The sequence below is a fragment of the Erinaceus europaeus genome, chromosome 3 (assembly GCF_950295315.1).
Source record: "Erinaceus europaeus chromosome 3, mEriEur2.1, whole genome shotgun sequence".
Lineage (NCBI taxonomy): Eukaryota > Metazoa > Chordata > Mammalia > Eulipotyphla > Erinaceidae > Erinaceus > Erinaceus europaeus.
The window spans coordinates 175,452,264-175,473,377 of NC_080164.1; the positions used below are offsets into that span (position 1 = coordinate 175,452,264).

Sequence of the window (21,114 nt, forward strand, 5' to 3'; positions counted from 1 at the left end):
TTGTCTGGTCATATGACTCCATTTAGAATCTGAGCACTGTGTGTGTGTGTGTATAAATAGATATGGGCCATATGACTCCATTTAGAATCTGAGCAGTGTGTGTGTGTTTGTGTGTGTGTGAGGATATGGGTCCAGGGTCAGACTGACGTGGTAAATAGTATTTTGTATGTATATATTTTCTCCAAGTTTGGGTGCTACTCTGCCCTGATCCAGCTTTCCAGCTTATTCTCCCTCCCCCCTCTATTATTGATTTACAAAATTACAAGATCACAGGGTACAACTCCGCATCGCTCCCACCACCAGAGTTCTGCATCCCCAATCCCATCACTGGAAGCTACAGCAGTTCCCCTAAGGTTGCAGATATGGGTTAACTATTATTTCCACAACTATCTATATGTGTATATATAATTGCCCCCCGCCTTTTAAAGGTTTCATCTTCTCTTCCTTTCCAAGACACCTACAACTATTACTACATCCAAATGTCTCTCCCTTTTTCCTCCTCTCTCTATGGTTCCTGATGGACTTGGAGTTCAGAGCCCTCTGGTCATCTTCCTCTATCATATTTCCCCCTCTGGGAGTATGGATCATAATTCTTTTTCGGGTGCAGAAGGTGCGAGTTCTTGCTTCTGTAATTGCTTCTCCATTGGACATGGATATTGGCACATCGATCCACACCTCCAGCCTGTTTCTATCTTTCCCTGGTGGAAATCCAGCCCTATTCTCAACTCTGACAAATAGATTCTGGTAGTGTTCTGAAAAAGAAAAAAAGGTTTCGTTGAGATCATTCATAACAGCTGAAATTTAATATGAAAAGAGAACCCATACCTTCTCTGTCTGAACCTCCTTAATTTCAGGTTGCTCCATCTCTTTCAAGAGGGTTGCTCTGGCATCTTCCAGAGCTTTTATTTTTTCTTTTAATTCTGACGCTTGAATAAAATCCTGCACTGCAACAAAATTTTCCAAAGCTTCTTTCGCCTCAATGAGTTTAACTTTTAGTTCAGCCATCTAAAGAAAGATATAAATGTATTGTTTACCCCACCCAGAGAGTAGCATGTAACTGCTGAATAGACCCGAAGAGAAGCTGAGCCAGGCATACCTTGCACCACCACCATCGTTACTACTAGAAGTACTATTAGTGCTAGTCATCCAGGGGGCCTCACCACTCTTGGGCTGACTATTCCAGAGACAGACCGAGAAAGAGAGGGGAAGAAACCACAACACCAGAAGCTTCCTTCAGTGTGGTGGGGGCCTGAGGTCACACACATGGCAAAGCAGCACACTATCCAGGAAAGTGTCTGTATTCCTCCTTTTACTCCACACTCTGCCAGTCCCTGTTCAGGCGCCATTTGCCAGGCTGGCTAGCTTCGTGGGCGGGAGACAAACGACTAGGGACTCATGGCTAAGCTGGGAACGCAGTTCAGTCTTTATTGACGAGCAGGGATGCAGTTCAACAACCTAATCTCTAATCACAATTCTGTCCTATATATCTCCTGAGGCAGAAGTGTCAGGAAGAGGAAGTACGTAGGATAGGGGGTGGGGAGAAGGAAACAATGAGCGAACCAGTGGGGATTAAACCAATGAAAACAATGACTATGTAAATAGACTATAAGCAATGCAACAGAAGGGGTCTTAGAAGCAGACCAACATACTATTTATTTGCCTCCAGTCACTGGGGCTCAGTGATGACACTATGAATCTACTGCTTTCTGGTGGCTTTTTTTTCTCCCACATTTGATAGGACAGAATTTGAGGGGTGAATGGGGAAATGGAGAGGGAGAAAAAAAGACAGACACCTGCAGTCCTGCTTCACTGCTCATGAAATGTTCCCACTGAAGGTGGGGAGCGGGGGGTGGGGGCGCTCAAACCTGGGTCCTTGTGGGTGTCCGTGCACGTACATAATACTACATGTATTTAATTGGGTGCACCACTGTCCCCCCAACTCTATTTCATTGAGTTTCACAAATTGAAGGTGAAAAGACTTCACTGGCGGGAGGCTTGTGTGCTTAGCATCTGTTAAGGGATACAGCATTTTTCCAGTGAAGTGATGTTCATTATTCCACATATCTGCTACTGCACACCCCATACTGTGGTAAAGTGCACACTTGGCTTTATGTGGACAAGAGGAGACTTTGTGTGACTCATGGTATCCCAACGTTCACTTTACTGCAGTGCTCTGGGGGGGAAACAGCTGCAAGACTGCTGAGGTGTGCCTGTCCAGAGTTACTGCACCCCTAAAACAAAGACTGGCAAATCTTTCAGACTGACATAATCAGGTCAGTAGTTTGAATATTCTTGTAGCTTAATTTTAGGTCAGTCATTTGACATGGTAAGAACAGTTTTGAAAGTGTACAGCAGGAGATGCTAAGACTGAGTAACTGCAGGGTACTTGAGCATTTCTGTCATCGAGAAGAGACTGACCTTGAGTTCTTTCCTTCTTGTGTCAGCTGGATCATTGACATCAATGGTGACAATAGGCGCCCGAATCTCTGAGATGATTTCCGTGACCTAAGAAGTCATGATTCAGAAAAACATGCTTTAATATATGTTCTGTATCAGAAAATATGCTCTGTATCAAATTACTACACAGAACCAAGGTGTGGGTGGGGAAATAGCATAGGGATTATGCAAAAGATTTCCACGCCTGAGGCCACAAAATCTCAGATTCAATCCCTGGCACCAAAGCCAGAGGTGAATGGTGCTCTGATGAAAATAAAAAAATAAAATAAAATAAAGCAAAACTCCAAGTAGTAGTTACAATCTCTTTAAAAAAAAAAAAAAGAATACAGCAATTTGTACAAGGAAATGGTATACACTCTCTTAAACAATTTGGGGGGGAATGACTGGAGAACGTATCTGTCTAAAATCTCTAAAATAAAGGAATAGGCACACAGACATTGATTTTTTTAACTATCTTTCATACAGTGTTTAAAGAAAAACAGGAAAAAGTGAATACAGTATCTTATCTTGGACACCACAAAACTAAAATTCCCTAATAGCCTCAACTGCTTCTTCCTTAGCTCCATGGCTGTTAAATAAAATAATTTTTTGATCACTGTTGGCATTTCACTGCTCCAAGCCAACTTTTTCAGATAGAATGAGAGAGAAGGAAAGGCACCAGAGCACTGAAGCTTCTCCCATGCTCAAAGGTTGAGTTCAAGCCAGGGACTTACCATTAGTAAAGCAGGTGCTCTCCCAGGTGAACTCTCCTGCTGACTCTAGAACATTCTAACTAACAAAATACCAAATAATGGCAATATAATCAAAGATTTCCCGAGCCACTGGAATTGGCCAATTCAGGAAAAGGCTGCACCTCAAAAAACATGTATTAGTGAGAAAATAATGGATAACTACTAATTGCATAATACATAATATATAAGGAAGGGCTGAAAAAGATGATTCTGAGTTGACTTGCAACTTCAAGATTATAGGAATTTATAAAAAGTAATGATACAGATCTTTTTTGGTTGCCTCAAAGAAAGATAACACTTGGAAATAGGAATTATAATAGAAAACATTTATCATTGCATTTTATAAACATCATTTTATTGGACAATGAAAGGTGGGTTTGTTATTCCTACTGTGCAAAGAAAAGGACAAAGTTAAATAACGTTTCCTGTCACAAAGCCATATGTCAGAGGGGATCTGAACCCCGATGTGTACAAGCTGAGCCGTCAATCAAACACTCACGTAACTAAAATGTACCTGTCCCCTTTTCCCAATTCTTCTCCATAACCAAGTGACTCGACAGGAGTGCTAGGTATGCCCAAAGAAGGAAAAGATTTCTTTAAATAAACTGTATGGAAGAAATTTGGTTTAAGAAGTTTGAAAGTAGGGAGTCGGGTGGTAGTGCAGTGGTTAAGTGCACGTGGCGCAAAGCGCAAGGACTGGTGTAAGGATCCCAGTTCGAGGCCCCGGCTCCCCACCTGGAGGGGAGTTGCTTCACAGGTGGTGAAGCAGGTCTGCAGGTGTCTGTCTTTAATCCCCCTCTCTGTCCTCCCCTCCTCTCCATTTCTCTGTCCTATCCAACAACAACAACATCAATTAACAACAGCAACAATAAAAACAAGGGCAACAAAAGGGAAAATAAATAAATATAATAAATAAAAAAAAAAGAAGTCTGAAAGTCTGAGGGGGGAAAAACAGTAAGAAACAAAGTCTGCATAATAAAATAAAACAACTCCCAAAGGTACTCACCAAAATATCTGTATCATAAGTTAGGAAGATTACTTACAATTTGTGTCCTCTGACTGTCATCTGTTATGATATAGAGCAGTCTCTCAACAAGGGAAGAAATGAGAGATACTGGGGTGGTGGGTAGAGTAAGAATCTCCTGTAACATAGCCAGCAGCCGTTTTCTGCATTCAAAAACAACAGTTTTAATTTAAAATTGTCTAACAATAGAAAACATTTTACCCTCGCTTATCACCTATTCTACAGAGCTGACTACATATGAAATGTCTGTATGGTGTACATATATAACATACAAGACCTCATGTGGAAAGAACATATTACATAAACAGGAAAAAAACAGAATAGCGATTCAGAAATTAGACTAAGAATTTTTATTCCTATTAAAACATACACTTCAATATAGGAAATTAGAGCAATGGCCAACATTTTAGACATACCTTCCTCCTTCCTCATTAGTATCCAAAGACTTGATAGTTAGAATCAGTTGTTGACCTATGAACTCCTTTGTCATCAAATTTTCAATGTAGGCAAAATCACTTCTCTGTTCCTCATTTACGACTGGAATACTCTGAATGTAACTAAACCAAGCAGAAGGAAGTCTGTTATCTGTAATCTATTAAGAAAAGTCAAACAGGCATTACGTTCCCGCTCCGCCACAGGTTCCTGGTCTCTCTCCCGTGTAGCTGAGTAAGCAGCAGCCCAGGTTGGCTCAGGTCTTCTCTCCAACCCAGAGAGCACGTGCCCGGGGAAGAAACACCCTCACACTAGCCTGGCATCTGGCGCACAAACAGGGTCCTACCCCCCCACCCCGGGTTCATACACAAGCAGCAGACGTGTGAAGGCGCCCCAGATAAGTATACAGCCTTGGCTCTCTGCACTCTCACGTTCTACGCGAGTTCTACGAAGGCACTGTGATTCTTCCCCCCCCCTTCTTATTTTCCTGAGACCCCCTCCGCATTGGGTGACCTTCCTCCTTATGAAGAGGTTTCCCAAACCCTCTACTCTTTTTCATGAGACAGGTTTTCTATCTCTGCGACATTTTGCTCTGGGCCACATGTTGGTTCTTCCTGACCGTGATCATAGAGCTTGGGGGATGCGTGGAGATTTCCCCTGGGACTTCCTCTACTCCCTTTCCCGTGTCCCCCGTGAAGAAGGGCAGCAACTCTAACATGCAGAGCCTTCTCCAGAACCTTGGCAGTCCCCAAGACTGGAGACACGTGGCTAGTTCTACCCTCCTGACTTGATTCTTCCTTCTATGGGAAGCCATTTTTGGGAATGGGTGCCTGCAGCAATCCCCAGGAACAGTCATAACCAGCCTAACTGGGATTTTGAGGCCCTTTTTGGAGTAGGACACCCTCAGGGACTAATAATGTGTCATAGCGGGATCTAAAAAATCTGATTCAGAGCCCAAAAACAAAACCTCCCTACTGGTTCTCTCTTCCCCCCTTGCTCTCTCTGAATATCTTAAGCTTGCTGTCTGCTCCATTTGCTTTCAGTTGTGTTCTGTGAGTTGAATGAATGAATTTTTTTTTGAGTGAGTTGAATGACTGAATTTTTTGTATGACTCATTTTGCTCAGAGTACTCTGAAACTTAATTGACTTTATAAAAAAAAAAATGCTGGGCGTAGCCATGGTTTCTGGAGACGTCCAGAAACAGTCCAAAAAATCTGTTTTTTCCTCTTGATTGTTTAATTCTTGGTATAAATGTGAAACACTTAGTCTAGAAAACTGTGTGAGTAAAGATGGTTCAAATAAGACAGTACAGATCTAAATTCATGTTTGAAATGATATGTCTTCATAACAAAAGCTTTCTCCTCCTGTGTTATAGATTACATGTTTGTGTGTTTCAAGTTTGGTAAACATTAACTTTAAGGTTAAAACTGCAACTCTGAAGCTACATTCTTACCAGGCAGTTAAATGAAGGAGTTTTCAACATGATTCTCATAAGGAATCCCTGGAAATCCATTTGGACCCGTCCTCTGACATTGCCCACAAGATGGCACGACTACAGCAGCCCCCCCCCCCCCCAATGATGTGACCTGGCACGATCTGAAGAAACTGACTCACAGACTCCAAAGGACAGAACTTTCCTACTGCCTTTCTCTCACCCATCGCTGTCTGCCCTTCTTGCTTCTGCTTCACGTGTCACGTTTTGGTGGTTCCAGCTCACTCTCTACAGAGAAGCAAAGTTCCAGTGGCTGTCCTCCCTCATTGAGACAGTTGTGAGGCATTTCTTCCCCTGGTCGTTGGCATTGGACTGATGCTTCTATTGGACTTACTGGTACACCTCCCTTTACACTGCTGGACTTCTCGAGGACTGACAGTAGCAGTCCATGGACTTTGCAGCCAGCTGTCTCGGAAATCTGCAAAGCAAGATCTCCCCTCTTGCCCCATGGCCTATCAGGCCCCCACTCCTCTGCCTATCAGGCTGTGCCCCCTTTCTGCCCATCAGGCAGCCCCTCTCCGCCTACCAGGCCTATCTTCAGCCTCATGCTGTCCCTTGCTACTCTTATTTATCGCTCCGTCTTATTCCAGTTCTTTTAAAAATGCCTGCATGATATAGGTTTCTGTTCACCCCTACACTGCTAGTCCTCTGACAGAAATGGAGTCTTTTACAGACATTGACCCGTTTATATATGGCCATTAAGAAACAGATGTCGGGAAGTTATAAGGATGTGGTTGAACTTGGCAGGGCTCGAACCTGAGGGGTGCGTCTATCCTGTTAGTCTCTCTCTACAGAGAGGTTGAGCAAGGAGGGACAGTAGTAACCCCAAAGGTGTGCCTCGTCCTATCTGACTCCCTGTCTCACAAAGTGTTGGTATGCTTCTAAGACCCCTTCTGTTTCATTGGTTTAATCCCCACTGGTTCATGATGTGTTTTTGCTCCGCCCCCTCTTGTAGTACACCCTGATTTACATCAGTCACTTTTCGCTCCACCCTCTCTATGTCACATCCTGTTTCCACCCTACTTGGCCAGTATATATATAAGGACAGGATTGTGATTATATATAATATATATAATATATATAATTAATATAATAATATATAATTATTATATAATTATATATTATATAATATATAATTATATATATATATATATATATATATATAGTTTAGTTTAGATAGCTTGGCTTAGATTGTGCTGCGTTCCGCATGAATAAAGACTGATCTGCGTACCATTCAGCCATGAGTCCCTGGTCATCTGTCTCCTGCCCGCAAGCTAGCCCAGCAACAAAGTAACTTACATTCCTGATACTATGGCCATTAGATAAAAATAAAGGGGGAGATGTTGGGCAGGCCCCTGCTCCATTGCTGATAGTATGGCCTATTTACATAATCATTGTTTTGCCTGATCTATCTTCTTTCTACCTCAAGATCTGCCCTGCCTTCAGGGTACTAATTAATCCCACCGGTTAAAACTTTCACAACAGTTGCTAAGGGAGTTTCTTCTCCACCCCCTTTCCTAGCCATTTCCTTTTCCGACTTGTTACTTCCAGTTTTCTAAGATATAAAAGAGTTGTCTCTGATCAATAAAGACGCATTGCATTCCTGAAAAAAAAAAAAAAGTCAAATAGTTCCCAGTAAGTATGAACAGTATCTTTTTTTTTTCAATCCCTACTAGCCCAAATATTGCAATGTAACATTTTTTGCTATCCTCAGGAAACTTTGCAAATAAGCTTACTTTAAATCAAATCAAAAGAATATGAAGGGGATTCAAGTGGTAGCGCAGCGGGTTAAGTGCAGATGGTGCAAAGTGCAAGGAATGACATAAGGATCCCGGTTCGAGCCCCAGCTCCCCACCTGCAAGGGAGTCGCTTCATAAGCAGTGAAGCAGGTCTGCAGGTGTCTATCTTTCTCTCCCCTCTGTCTTCCCCTCCTCTCTCCATTTCTCTCTGTCCTATCCAATGACAGCAACAACAACAATAATAATAATAACCACAACAATGATAAAAACAACAAGGGCAACAAAAGGAGGAAAAATGGTCTCCAGGAGCAGAGGATTCATGGTGCAGGCACCAAGCCCTGGCAATAACCCTAGAGGCAAAAAAACAAAACAAAACAAAAACCCAGAATATGGAAGATGGTTACAGATTCAAATTTTCTATGAGGACTTCTCAAAGGGCACATACTTGTATCTCTCAAAATGAGAACTAGTTATTTCAATGTCACTACTAGTCTCATTATAAAGTTCTGAATCCCTTCAAAAAGCCAGTTGTTCAAAGAGTTAATCTTTCCTTACAACTATTCTTTTGCTTCAAGTCATAATAGCAAGTATACAAGAAATCCATGAATACAATGACCTTTAAAAAGATCAGACTAAAGCTTTGTGAATTTGTATAGTCCTTACACTAATTTATACTGTTCTTATTTGAATGTGGGCACTATTAACATGTACATTCAATTAGTCTTTATTCTGTCACTGGCCAAATTACAATCTTCTACAATCTAGACCTACAGAATATTCAATAGCCTAATAGGATTCCACCTTTTAATGTGGAACAAAAATACTACTTAAAATTAGAATTACAAGTTTTAGCTTAGACTACTGGGTGCCTTTAGATAAGAAATAATATGAAAAATAATCTGATAAAAAAAATTAAATGTCAACAGCAATCAAATTATGGAACCTGCAGCTCTATATAATAAAGGGACTTGACCTAAAAATTGATAGCCAAGAGTAAGAAAAGCTCATTAATGTCTGAATTGTACTCAAAGTAACTTTCTACAAGCTGTACTGGTGTTCCTTATTGATTTATTTTTATTGCCACCAATAAATATGTCAGTTGGAAAAGGGTGGCCTATCCACAAGACCCTGGCTGCATGTTTTACAACTTACATTTTTAAATGGCAGCTGGTTTGTTATTTTTGTACACAAACATGCAGCCTGACTTTGGCAGAGAGAATTGGAAGGTTGATACACAGAGCAACACAAGTATAACCCAAACCTGTGGAAAAGACCTTACCTTAATAAATACTCTGCATATACCACAGGTTCTGGCAAAATCTGCTCTAAAAGTTCTTCACCTTCATCTCCTTTTGATTTCAAATAGTCACAAAGGACACGCCAATATAGTGCAGTTTCGGGAGTTAATGTTTCCACTGGTATCACTTTCCTTTATTTAAAAGAGAAAAACCAAGAAAAAGTACGACCACAATTAAAATCTAGACAAAAAAATCGAGTAAAAAAAAAAAAAAAACGGAAATGACAAGATTTTCAACTGTGAGACCATTAACACATGCACATACAAAAAAGAAAATAGTTATCCTACAAGCAAAGAAAGAGAACCAAATGGATACTTTTAGACTTCCCATGGCAGGCTAATGCAGAAATCAAGTTTTTAAATGCAGTTAAAGCAGTCTATGATAAATTAGTGCCTTCTGGGGCTGGGCAGTAACACGCCTGGTTGAGCACACATGTTATAACGTACAAGGACCCGGGTTCAAATCCCCAGTCCCCACCTGCAGGAGGAAGCTTCATAAGTGGTGTAGCAGTGCTACAGGTATCTCTCTCTTTCTTCCCTCCCAATTTCAATCTCTAGTCAAAATAACTAAGTAAAATAAGATAAAGTAGTGCATTTTTACTTACGTAAAGGGGGAAACTGGTAAAAAAAAAAAAAGCATCAGCAGAATAAAGATAACAAGACCAGACAGATAACAGATGGGATCATGTGAATTAATGAAGGCAGAGTACTAACTGCAATGGCAGCAGTTCATCGGCATCAGATTTCTAGTCATGAAAACTTAAGTTACCTGCCATCATTATGTTTACAGACTTCTGTCAACTCATTAAGAGGAGTCACTGCAAAAAACGCATTGAGGACTGAAATGGCCACTTCTGAGGAGTTCTCCACGTCCAAGCGATGCAGCAGCTCTAATATGCTTCCTTCGCTGAAGCGTAACCAGCCTTGAAGAAGGGGCTTATGCACTGCCTGTTTCACAACATCTGGGAAGTCATTTGAAACACAAATGAATAAAGACTTCTTCTAGCTGCCATCCCCTGTGTTCTGCCTTTAGTAGGCTTTCATCAGAACAGGGTTTTGTGTTTTATGGTTAAGTCAGTATCTGCTATAAAAAAAAAAAAAAAAAAGGGAAGAGATAAAGGCAGGATCAAGCACACCAACGAGGACATAGAAGTGGGCAGCATGCAGTTCAGCACATGCTACCATGTGAAGGGACCTGAGATCAAGCCCCCGATGTCACTTGTAAAAGGGAAGCTTCACAAGTGGTGAGACAAGGCTGCAGGTGTTTCCCTTTCTCTTCCTCTCTCACACCACCACTCTTAATTTCTGCTTGTTCTATCAAGTAAAAGGAAAAATGGGGGGGGGGGTGTATGGCCACCAGGAACTATGGATTTATTGTGCTGGCACCAAGCCCTAGCAATAACCTTGATAGCAATCTAAAAAGAGAAAGTACAGTATTACAAAATTCGATATATTGTTCAATTATCAATAAAAATGGGGAGGAAAATCACAAATACCTAACCACTGTCATAGCCTACTTAATATTTACCTAACTTATTTTCAGGGCACTCATTAATGGTTTATGGTGGGTGAGGGACTGAACCTAAGGTTTCAGAGTCTCAGACACGAAAGCCATTTTGCAGAACTTTTTTTTTTTTTTTTTTTTTAACCTGAGCACTGCTCAGCTCTGGCTTATGGTGGTGTGGGGGATTGAACCTGGGACTTGAGAGCCTCAGGCATGAAAGTCTCTTTGCATAACCATTATGCTATACCCCCACCCGGTTTTGCAGAACTATTATGCTATCTCCCCCCCTTACCAAAGTCTACTAATGATCACTGCATACCTTCTATCCTGGGTTCACTGGCTTCCAATGCTAGTTGAGACTATTAAGATCAATTACTTCACTTGTTACTTGGTTTCATCTAGTATACACGAGTGCTATTTACAATAGTAAGTCATGCAAACATATTTCAGTGAAAATAAAAACCTTGGGCACACCTGGTTGAGTGCACATATTACAATGCGCAAGGACCCAGGTTTGAGCCCCAGGTCCCCACCTGTAGGAGGAAAGCTTTGTGAGTGGTGGAGTAGTGCTGCAGGTGTCTCTCTGTCTCTCTCTCTCTCTCTCTATCACCCTCTTGATTTCTGGCTGTCTCTACCTAATAAAGATAATAAATTATTTTAAAAAAATAAAAGAAAAACCTTATTAATCAGATTTTAAAGCTTTTCCAGTATTAAATCCTCTAACAATGTTTCCAATGTGAGTTAGGAATTGACCATTCCTGAAAATACATTCTCTAGTTTTAGCTGAGAAAAAAAAATTAACTTGAAAAATTATCTTGATCTAACCATTCCTAACTATAGTTTCTGCTGAATAGGACACATTTATATCAAGATATACAGGAAAGAGGTAAGTGTGTCCTGTTAGATGGAGTTAAGGATAAAGAAGATCTTGTATTATTTCACACGCAATTGGTTCTACAGTCTTCAGTTACAGTTTCTCCATCTGTAAAATTCAGGAAAGTTGAAACAAACTCTCCAATCCTAGGACTGACTTTGTATACAAAACCCCAAGACAAATACCAACAGGTTAGGGGAATGACCGAGTTAACCAAACTAGGGCACATTTCCTGCAGCTGTTGAGTCTGACCTCAGCATCTATTAAGATCTTGTATGTGAAGATGTTTCTCGAGCCAGTAAACTAGCTCACTTGCACAGTGCACTGCTCTGCCACGTGGGCTACCCAGGTTCAAGTCCAACCTCACCGCACTAAAGGAAGCTTTGGTGCTGGTCTCATTCACTGTCTCTCTGCCTCCTGACCTCTCTATCTCGATCTAAAATAAATTAAGAAAGGTGTTTCTCTTACCTGATCTGTCATTAAGACCTTGCTGAAGGAGCATTACTCTCTGGGCAATGGACAGAGCTCTCATGTGAACCTTTTCAGCTAGAATCTTGTGTAAAAATAAAAGAAGGGCATTAATTTCATTAAACCCAATATATTTTATTTCATACCTAGTAATATTTCGCTAAAGAAAATTACCTAACCACACATGAACTCAACCCCAACGCTGCCCAAACTCCTATCTGGGAATACATTCAAAGCAGTAAGATTCTATCTACATTGTTTGAATTCTTTCTGTAAAAATCTCAGTTGGAGAAATCATCATGTGCCAAATGTCTCAAAAGTTATTGTTAAAAAGTGGTTTCTTAGGGGGCTGGGCAGTAGCACACCAGGTTAAGTACACAGTATGAAGCTAAGGACTGGCACAAGATCCAGGTTCGAGCCCCCAGCTCCCCACCTGTAGGGGGGGGGGGTCGCTTCACAAGCAGTGAAGCAGATCTGCAGGTGTCTTACTCCCTATCTCTGTCTTCCCCTCCTTTCTCAATTTCTCTTTGTCCTATCCAACAACAACAGCAACAGCAATGGAAAAAAAAAAAGATGGCTGCCAGGAGCAGGGGATTTGTATTTCGGGCAGCAAGCCCCAAAGATAATCCTGGGGGCAAAATGAAAAAAAAAAAAGTTTCTTAAGACACACCTACACAAGATATTGAACTTATTTACCTGATAAGCCAGCTTCCTAACAGACTCTTTGACATCCTTGGTGCGCCCTACAATTTGGGGCAAGGTCTTCGCTGATGGTGCAATACATGACAACACTGCCCGCCTAACTTCTGGATTTGAATCATTTTCAATCAGAGTAATATATGCTAAAAAAAAAAAAAAGTAAAAAGCAAATGTGTTAGTATGCTATAGAAGTATTTAGTTAACCCTTATTTATTTAACTGATAAGTTAGAAGATGGTCTCTTCTGTCAGGTGGTTTACTTTAAACATAAGAACTTTATCAGTGGCTCAATTTTTTGCTCCTTTTCATGAGTTCTAAAGAAATCGTTCCCTGGTTTGAATCACTGAAACAAAATGTATTCCTGCTTAAATGTTCTTCACCTTTATTTCTCCAATTTTCCCAAACTTTACAATAAAAAATATTGTCTATTAAACATGTTTTACATATTATTATTATTATTTAATGTGGGGTCAGGGAGTGAACTGAGGGCCTCATGCTTGACCCCACTGAGCAGCCTGGCTTTCCTAATCCCTTTTTTCCCACCACTTATTCTACAGACCCAAAGAAAGAGTAAAAAAGACACCAGTGAACTACTCCACCACCCAGAGTTCCTTTAGTACTGTCCATGGTCCTGCCATGTGGTGCCTGGAGTCAAACCCACCAGCACAGCATGGCAGGGACTATACCCACTGAGGTCTCCCCCTGCCCCTTACCATTTAACACAAGTGACTGTCAGTTAGTATCAACTATCAAAATTGATTATAAAGCTGGTAAAAGGGACAGAAAGAAAGATGAAACAGAAGACTTAGGCATATATGGAGAAGTAGGATATTTATTTTTATAACCACAGAGGAGGAAAAAGCTACTTTTCTTTTTAGGTCGTAGCCAAGGATTCACCATTCCAGGCCAACTTTTTGAGAGAGAGAGAGCGAGGAGACATCAAAGCTTCTTTCAGAGCCTTAGTATCACTGCTCCGTGGTGCACTCGGAGCTTAAGGCTGCGTTGTGTGAGTGGCAAAGCAGGCATCTTCCCAAATGAGCCCGTTTCATAAATAAAACATAAAAAAAAAAATGACACTGATAAAGAGATTGATAATTTGGACACTAGGAATTTCTGTTCAACAAGACATCCCAAAGAAAGTGAGCCACTGTGAGCCAGGAGGTGGCACACTGGAACAAGTATTGGACAGGGTGGCCCCATGTTTGATATTGCTACCACATGTGCCACTGTGGTACTCTTGACTCTCTATTAATAAACAGCCCACCCACCCCCAAAAAAAGGGGGGAGAAGAAGAAATAAAGGAGAAAGGGAGCTGGGTGGTACCACAGTGGGTTAAGCACACGTGGCGCAAAGTGCAAGGGCCAGAGTAAGGATCCCAGTTCGAGCCCCGGCTCCCCACCTACAGGGGAGTCGCTTCACAGTTGGTGAAGTAGGTCTGCAGGTGTGTATCTTTCTCTCCCCCTCTCTCCATTTCTCTCTGTCCTATCCAACAACGACGACATCAACAACAACAATGAAAACAACAAGGGCAACAAAAGGAAATAAGTAAATATTAATAAAAACCTTAAAGAAAGATTATTTAAAAAAAAAAAGAAATAAAGGAGAAAAAGAAAGAGGTCTGAATGTGCAAGGACCAGGGTTCAAACTCACCCCCCACGCCCGATCTAGTCCCCATCTGCATGGGAGAAGCTTCACAAGTGCTGAAGCAGTACTACAAGTATCTCCTTTTCTACCACTCCCCTTGCAATTTCTTTCTGTTCAATCACATAAATAGATATAAATTTGGGGGGGTTTATGTAGGACTATGTGAAAGCTTGGTAGAGCTTAGGAAAGCTCTCCCATCCTCAGATGGGAGGTCTGGAAAGACACCCCACTTGTTAGCCTCTCTCCTTATAGAGATGAGCCAAGAGGGAAAAGTCTCTCAGACTCAGTTTCTCCTTGTCAATCTCTCAAGCTCACAGAAATCTTGCAAGCACTTAGTTTCTCCCTGCTAGCAGGCCACATGGCCGCCTGCTTTAAGGTTCACTCAGAGTTCACATAGTCACTCACAGTTCACACATCCACTTCACCTTTTGATCACAAAGGAGAACACACTCTATCATACACCTCAAACACCAGACAGAGAAACCCCCAAAAAACTTGTATTTCCTTCTGTCTTTTGATGTCCTTAATTTACATCAAGGCTTGTTCTTCCTTCTCTATCTCACCTTACTGGTTTAACCCCTATGCTTCTCTCAAATGCCTTTGGATAATTAACTTGCCTGCATGATGGAGGCTAATTGTCTTGACCTTTATGTGTCTCATCAATTCTTGTCATACCAGCCCCCTACCATAGGGGCAAGCTGACCTTTAAGAAACCTGTAATTTCTGACATATGTGAAAATGTTCTTTGTTTAAATCTCTATATAAACCCAAGCCCACCCCCAAATAAAACAAGTGTTTGTACCAGAATACTCCCCGAGTCCTCTTTCTTTATCACACAGTCACTAGAACTGGTGAGGGTGGATGATCGGTAAGCTTACCTCTTGGCTGGAGCCACTCTATGAGCCCCAGCATTTTTATAAATAAATTTTTAAAAAGAAAAAATGAAACATTGGTCATCTAAAATAGGAAGTAATTGACAGGAGCTGGGTGGTGGTGCACTGGCTTGAGCGCTTATGTTACAGCGCACAAAGACCTGGGTTCAAGCCTCCACTCCCCACCTGCAGGGAGGACGCTTCATGAGTGGTGAAGCAGGGCCACAGGTGTCTAACTTTCTCTCTCCTCCTCTAGCTCCCCCTTCCCTATCAATTTATTTCTGTTCTGTCAATTAAAAAGTAAAGGAGAAAGAAAAAGAAAAGAAAAAAAAAAAACAAAAAACCAGAAGCCATGGATTCCTAGTGCCTGCATTGAGCCACATCGATAACCCTGATGACAACAAATTAATAATAATAAAATAGTAGTAATAATAATAAGAAAAGAAATTCATAAAGTTCATAGCAGCAATACTGTTTAAAAAGCAAAATAACTAAATGAACAAATAAACAAAATAGATGACAACCAGAAGGGTCATGAACACTAGAAATAACATTCTGTGCTAGATTCATACAAAAGACTTTTGTAGAATGCTAAGTATATGTATCAACATGGTTACATGTTACAACAAGAATAAAGCTGAGGGGACAAGTAGTAGGTAGAGGGCACAAGTTACGGCGGGGAGGATTCATGACTGGTAGAACAGTGCTGCAAGTGTCTCTCACCACCCCCCTTGCCTTCTTCCCTCCTTTCCTGTCCCTCATCTTTTACCAAAAAAAAAAAGGGGGGGAGGGGGAAACAATGGACACCAGAACGATGGGGATGGTGTGCAGGCACCGAGCCCTGCAAAAAGAAAATGAAGTTGAAAAACTATGTATATTCCACACAGAAAAAGTGTAAGTCAATATGGCATGGATTGAGGACTGGAAAATATAGTATAAAAAAGAGAAAAGAAAAATACAGTATGCTCCACACAGCATACAAAAGAGGCAAAACTTACCATGATTTAATGATAAATTCATGTGGTTGACTATTTAAACAAAATAGCAAGAAAGTAGCCCAAAATTCAGGATTCTCATTAACTCCTAGTATGTGATCAGGGTGGAAAATAAAATAGGCTTCAATCAACTGATGATGCTTTATTTTTATGTTGGGTGGTGGTTGGACGGCACCAACACTTTAACACACACACACACACACACATGTCAAAATGAAAATTTTGTCTAAGAATTTTTAAAAAGTCATCACAAATGAAAAAGGATTTAGGAAGCTACACATACCATTAACCACAGGGCATTCCTCATCTTTGGGGTCTTGAAGTCGTGAAAGAGCCAGAACTGCCTGTATTCTCACATTTGGAATTTTGTCTTTCAGTCGAATAAGCATGGCTTCATTAATGTTGTCAAACAGATGATCATCAATCTGGGCATTTTCTGGCATAGTACCCAAGACCTTGTTTATGAGCTGACACACCCTAAATCTAACTGCACTGCTGTTTGCTTCATGAGACTGAAAAACAAAGCAAAATTAATTCCTCTCCACATGCCATTACTAAATAATCAAGTATTTCTATTTCTGCTTAGAATTCGAGAAAGTACAATAGTGAACCTATAATACTAACTTGATTCCTACACATAATATACATTGTCCAGAGTACTGGCTCGATTACCAGAGCACACTTATTTGTGCGAATTCTTATTTTTAGCTGTTAAGTAAAGATCCAATTTAAGATAGTGCACTGGACTTCTAGTGATAAAAAAGTAAAGATCCAATTTAAAACAAATGTGAGGGGCCAGGAGGTGGCGCATCTAGTTAAGCATTTATATTACAGTGCACCAGGACCTGGGTTTAAGCCCCCGGTCCCCATCTGCAGGGGGAAAAGCTTCATGCGTGGGGAAGCTGGGCTGAGGTGTCTATTTCTCTCTCTCTCCGTCTCTGCTCCTCTCAATTTCTATCTATAGCCAATAATAAATAAATAAATGTGAGATTTTGTTTAAGCAGTGTTAAAAAATTTAACACTGAAATTATTTCTAATGTTTACCCTGAAAAATATTTAAGGGGCCCAGTGGTGGCGCACCAAGTAAACGCACACATCACCGTGCCTGAGTTCTCCCCGACTTTCACAGCAGAGAAGCCTCACTGGTGGAGCAGTGCTGCAGGCATCTCCCCTCTTTGTCTCTCCCTCCATCACTCTCACGCTTTATTAAAAATAATGTAAGTGGGGGTCGGACAGTAGCACAGCGGGTTAAGCGCAGGTGGAGTGAAGCGCAAGGACAGGCACAAGGATCCCGGTTTGAGCCCCCGGCTCCCCACCTGCAGGGGAGTGGCTTCACAAGTGGTGAAGCAGGTCTGCAGGTGTCTGTCTTTCTCTCCCCCCCACCGTCTTGTCTTCCCCTTCCCCTCCTCTCTCCGTTTCTCTGTCCTATCAAGCAACATTATCAATGGCAACAATAACAAAAAACGACAACAGGGCAATAAAAATGGGAAGAAATAGCCTCCAGGAGCAGTGGATTCGTGGTGCAGGCTAAGTCCCAAGCCCCAGCGATAACCTGGGAGGCTAATAATATTAACAACAGTAATAATAATAGTAAATAAATGGCCACCAGGGACAGTGGAGTCATGCAGACACTGAATCTTGCCGGCAATAGCCCCAGTGGCAAAATATAGGTTTTCATTTTCAAATAAGCATGCCTAGTTTTTTTTAAATGAATACACCAGAGAAAAGGAAAAAATTTACCCTTTGTAGTCTTAATGACAGTGTTATGGAGTCCTACAAAATGCTGACTCACAGGTACTTCCAATTATATTTCACTCTTTAAAGTATACTAACTCTCATGACCCTTTTCATCAAAACAGTAAAAGCTTCTACAATAGTTCCCCAAGGTTCCAGTTTTCACAATACCTTTAGCAGAAAAGCAAACAAGTAATTTAAAATGCCGCCATCTTCCTCTTCCTCATCATTGTCCACATCAGATTGGTGAAAGGAAGTAACAAACTTTGCTGCAAAATCGATGACTCTCTCTACAGCTGGTTCACGTTTATACACCACCAAGGCATATTTAAGGCAGTGAATGAACTCCTCATGGAAAACTGTTTTGTCATCCATCTGAAAAAAAAAAAGACAAAACAAAACAAAAAAACTTCATAAACTGTTCTGAGAAAATCCTTTATAGCCACCAGCTGCCCCCCACCCACAGCACCCACCCGGCTGCCCCCCCACCCACAGCACCCACCCGGCTGCCCCCACCCACAGCACCCACCCGGCTGCCCCCACCCACAGCACCCACCCGGCTGCCCCCCACCCACAGCACCCACCCGGCTGCCCCCCCACCCCCAGCACCCACCCGGCTGCCCCCCCACCCCAGCACCCACCCGGCTGCCCCCACCCACAGCACCCACCCGGCTGCCCCCCCACCCCAGCACCCACCCGGCTGCCCCCCCACCCCAGCACCCACCCGGCTGCCCCCCCACCCACAGCACCCACCCGGCTGCCCCCCACCCCCAGCACCCACCCGGCTGCCCCCCCCACCCCAGCACCCACCCGGCTGCCCCCCACCCACAGCACCCACCCGGCTGCCCCCACCCCCAGCACCCACCCGGCTGCCCCCCCCCACAGCACCCACCCGGCTGCCCCCCCACCCCCAGCACCCACCCGGCTGCCCCCCCACCCCAGCACCCACCCGGCTGCCCCCACCCACAGCACCCACCCGGCTGCCCCCCCACCCCAGCACCCACCCGGCTGCCCCCCCACCCCAGCACCCACCCGGCTGCCCCCCCACCCACAGCACCCACCCGGCTGCCCCCCACCCCCAGCACCCACCCGGCTGCCCCCCCCACCCCAGCACCCACCCGGCTGCCCCCCACCCACAGCACCCACCCGGCTGCCCCCACCCCCAGCACCCACCCGGCTGCCCCCCCCCACAGCACCCACCCGGCTGCCCCCCCCACAGCACCCACCCGGCTGCCCCCCCACCCCAGCACCCACCCGGCTGCCCCCACCCACAGCACCCACCCGGCTGCCCCCACCCACAGCACCCACCCGGCTGCCCCCACCCACAGCACCCACCCGGCTGCCCCCACCCACAGCACCCACCCGGCTGCCCCCACCCACAGCACCCACCCGGCTGCCCCCACCCACAGCACCCACCCGGCTGCCCCCCACCCACAGCACCCACCCGGCTGCCCCCACCCACAGCACCCACCCACCTGCCCCCCCACCCACAGCACCCACCCAGCTGCCGCCCCCCAGCATCCAGCCAGCAGGATCGGGGTCCGAGTTCAGCCAGCAATGGAGTCAAACCCAGGGGAAGGTCCCCGGGGTCCCTGGGGTGCTGGGCGCCGCGTCCCCGGGGCGCTCACCGTGCGGTAGGTGCGGCTCAGCGACACCACCAGCTTCGCCTGGTTCTGGTGCGGCTGCTGCGCCAGCTGAAAGGCCTCCTTGACCGGCAGCAGCTTCTTCTCCGCCCCCATGGCGCCGGGAAGCCTCCGGGAAGCCTCCGGGAAGCCTCCGGGAAGCCTCCGGGAAGCCTGCGCTCGCGCTCTACGGCCGCCCGCCGCCTCCAGCTCCCGGTCGCGGTCTGCCGAGCTGCGAGCGCCCGGGGCGGGGTTACCGCCAGAGCTTTCAAAATCTCCCGCGGGAACAGAAAAGACCGCGAGACTTCTGCGAGAGCCTGCGGGAATAAGGGCGGAAGAAGATGGCTCCGCCCATCTCTGCCCCCGAATGGATTGAGCGCATGCGCCCTTGTGGAATCCCAGGCAGGTTTTGTTGTTGTTGTTGTTGTTTTGTTTTCCGGATGGGAAAGGGGTGTTTCTCATTACATGAGGGGGCATGAAGCTACATAGGAAGTGGAGGGGTGTGGCAGCGATTGGGTGACAGTCCGGGGCTCAGCTCAGCGGATGCCACTAGCCCTGGTGCATATGGTTGTTGGTAGGGTCATAATGGGTGTGCCAAAAGACTTTCATGCCTGAGGCTTGGAAGTCTCAGGTTTGATCTCTCCCGCCACCATAAACCAGAACTGAGCAGTGCGCTGGTTAAAAAAAAAAGTCAAGAGGATCCCCCCCTTCCCCAAAAGGAGAGAGAAGGGAGCAGGGAATACCTGAAGAAGGGGTTCCTGGTAGATGCTTCCAGAACACAGAGACAGGGTGTGATGGAGAAGGAAAGCTGCTGGAAGGGTTGGAAGAGGGGAGGTTGGACTATTTCTTTCTTTTTTTTTTTTTTTTTAAATCTTGGAATGGAAAAATAGATGAACATAGAGTGCATACTCTCTTGATTCACTCTATGTATGTATTTTATCTTGTTTCACAAGCGCTGAAGCAGGTCTGCAGGTGTCTTTCTCTCCGCCTCTGTCTTCCCCTCCTCTCTCTATTTCTCTCTCTCCTATTCAACAACAATGACAGCAACAACAACAACAACAAGAGATGTGTATTTCTTCTGTGATATAGGGACATCTAGTCTAAGCCTGTATTTCCTCTGTGCCTGATGAGCCTCACAGCCATCAGGGACTGCAGCTACTGTACGCCCTCCTTTTCACATTCCTAAACAGGACAGCTAGGGAAGAATCCAGCTTAGCAGAAGAGATAAGACCCCTGTATCCAACTGGCACCAGGGCCCAAGATCATGTGCCTGCAGTGTGCCAATGTCTGCATTCTCTTTGTAACCAAGACGTAAAATTCTGTGTAATAGAGTGCTTTGTCAGGGCAGAGAACTTCCTGGAGAGATCCAGATCTCTTGCCCACTGGTGTATTAAACTCCTCTCTGTTCACCACACGTGGCTCTGGTCTCATGTTTGGGGATACTTTCTGCAACAATCTTATGATTTTTTTATTAGTGGTTTAATACTGATTTACAAAATTATGAGATAACGAGTATAAGTACATACCTTTC

The 21,114-nt window shown here is 43.9% G+C and overlaps 1 protein-coding gene across 1 annotated transcript in view; it reads right to left on the reverse strand.

The window, feature by feature from the left end:
* NCAPG (non-SMC condensin I complex subunit G) overlaps window positions 1-19,846 on the reverse strand; it is a 40,363-nt gene extending 20,517 nt beyond the window's left edge. Inside the window, exons 1-12 of the mRNA XM_007517878.3 lie at window positions 19,747-19,846; window positions 19,590-19,713; window positions 18,133-18,336; window positions 16,511-16,739; window positions 12,715-12,860; window positions 12,019-12,103; window positions 9,942-10,134; window positions 9,155-9,304; window positions 4,629-4,769; window positions 4,232-4,355; window positions 2,419-2,505; window positions 826-1,005 (exon numbers count right to left, since the gene is read on the reverse strand). Of these exons, the coding sequence (XP_007517940.1) occupies window positions 826-1,005; window positions 2,419-2,505; window positions 4,232-4,355; window positions 4,629-4,769; window positions 9,155-9,304; window positions 9,942-10,134; window positions 12,019-12,103; window positions 12,715-12,860; window positions 16,511-16,739; window positions 18,133-18,336; window positions 19,590-19,700 (1,650 nt within the window). The 5' untranslated portion in view covers window positions 19,701-19,713; window positions 19,747-19,846. The remainder of the gene's footprint in view (window positions 1-825; window positions 1,006-2,418; window positions 2,506-4,231; window positions 4,356-4,628; window positions 4,770-9,154; window positions 9,305-9,941; window positions 10,135-12,018; window positions 12,104-12,714; window positions 12,861-16,510; window positions 16,740-18,132; window positions 18,337-19,589; window positions 19,714-19,746) is intronic.
* Window positions 19,847-21,114: the final 1,268 nt, after the last annotated feature.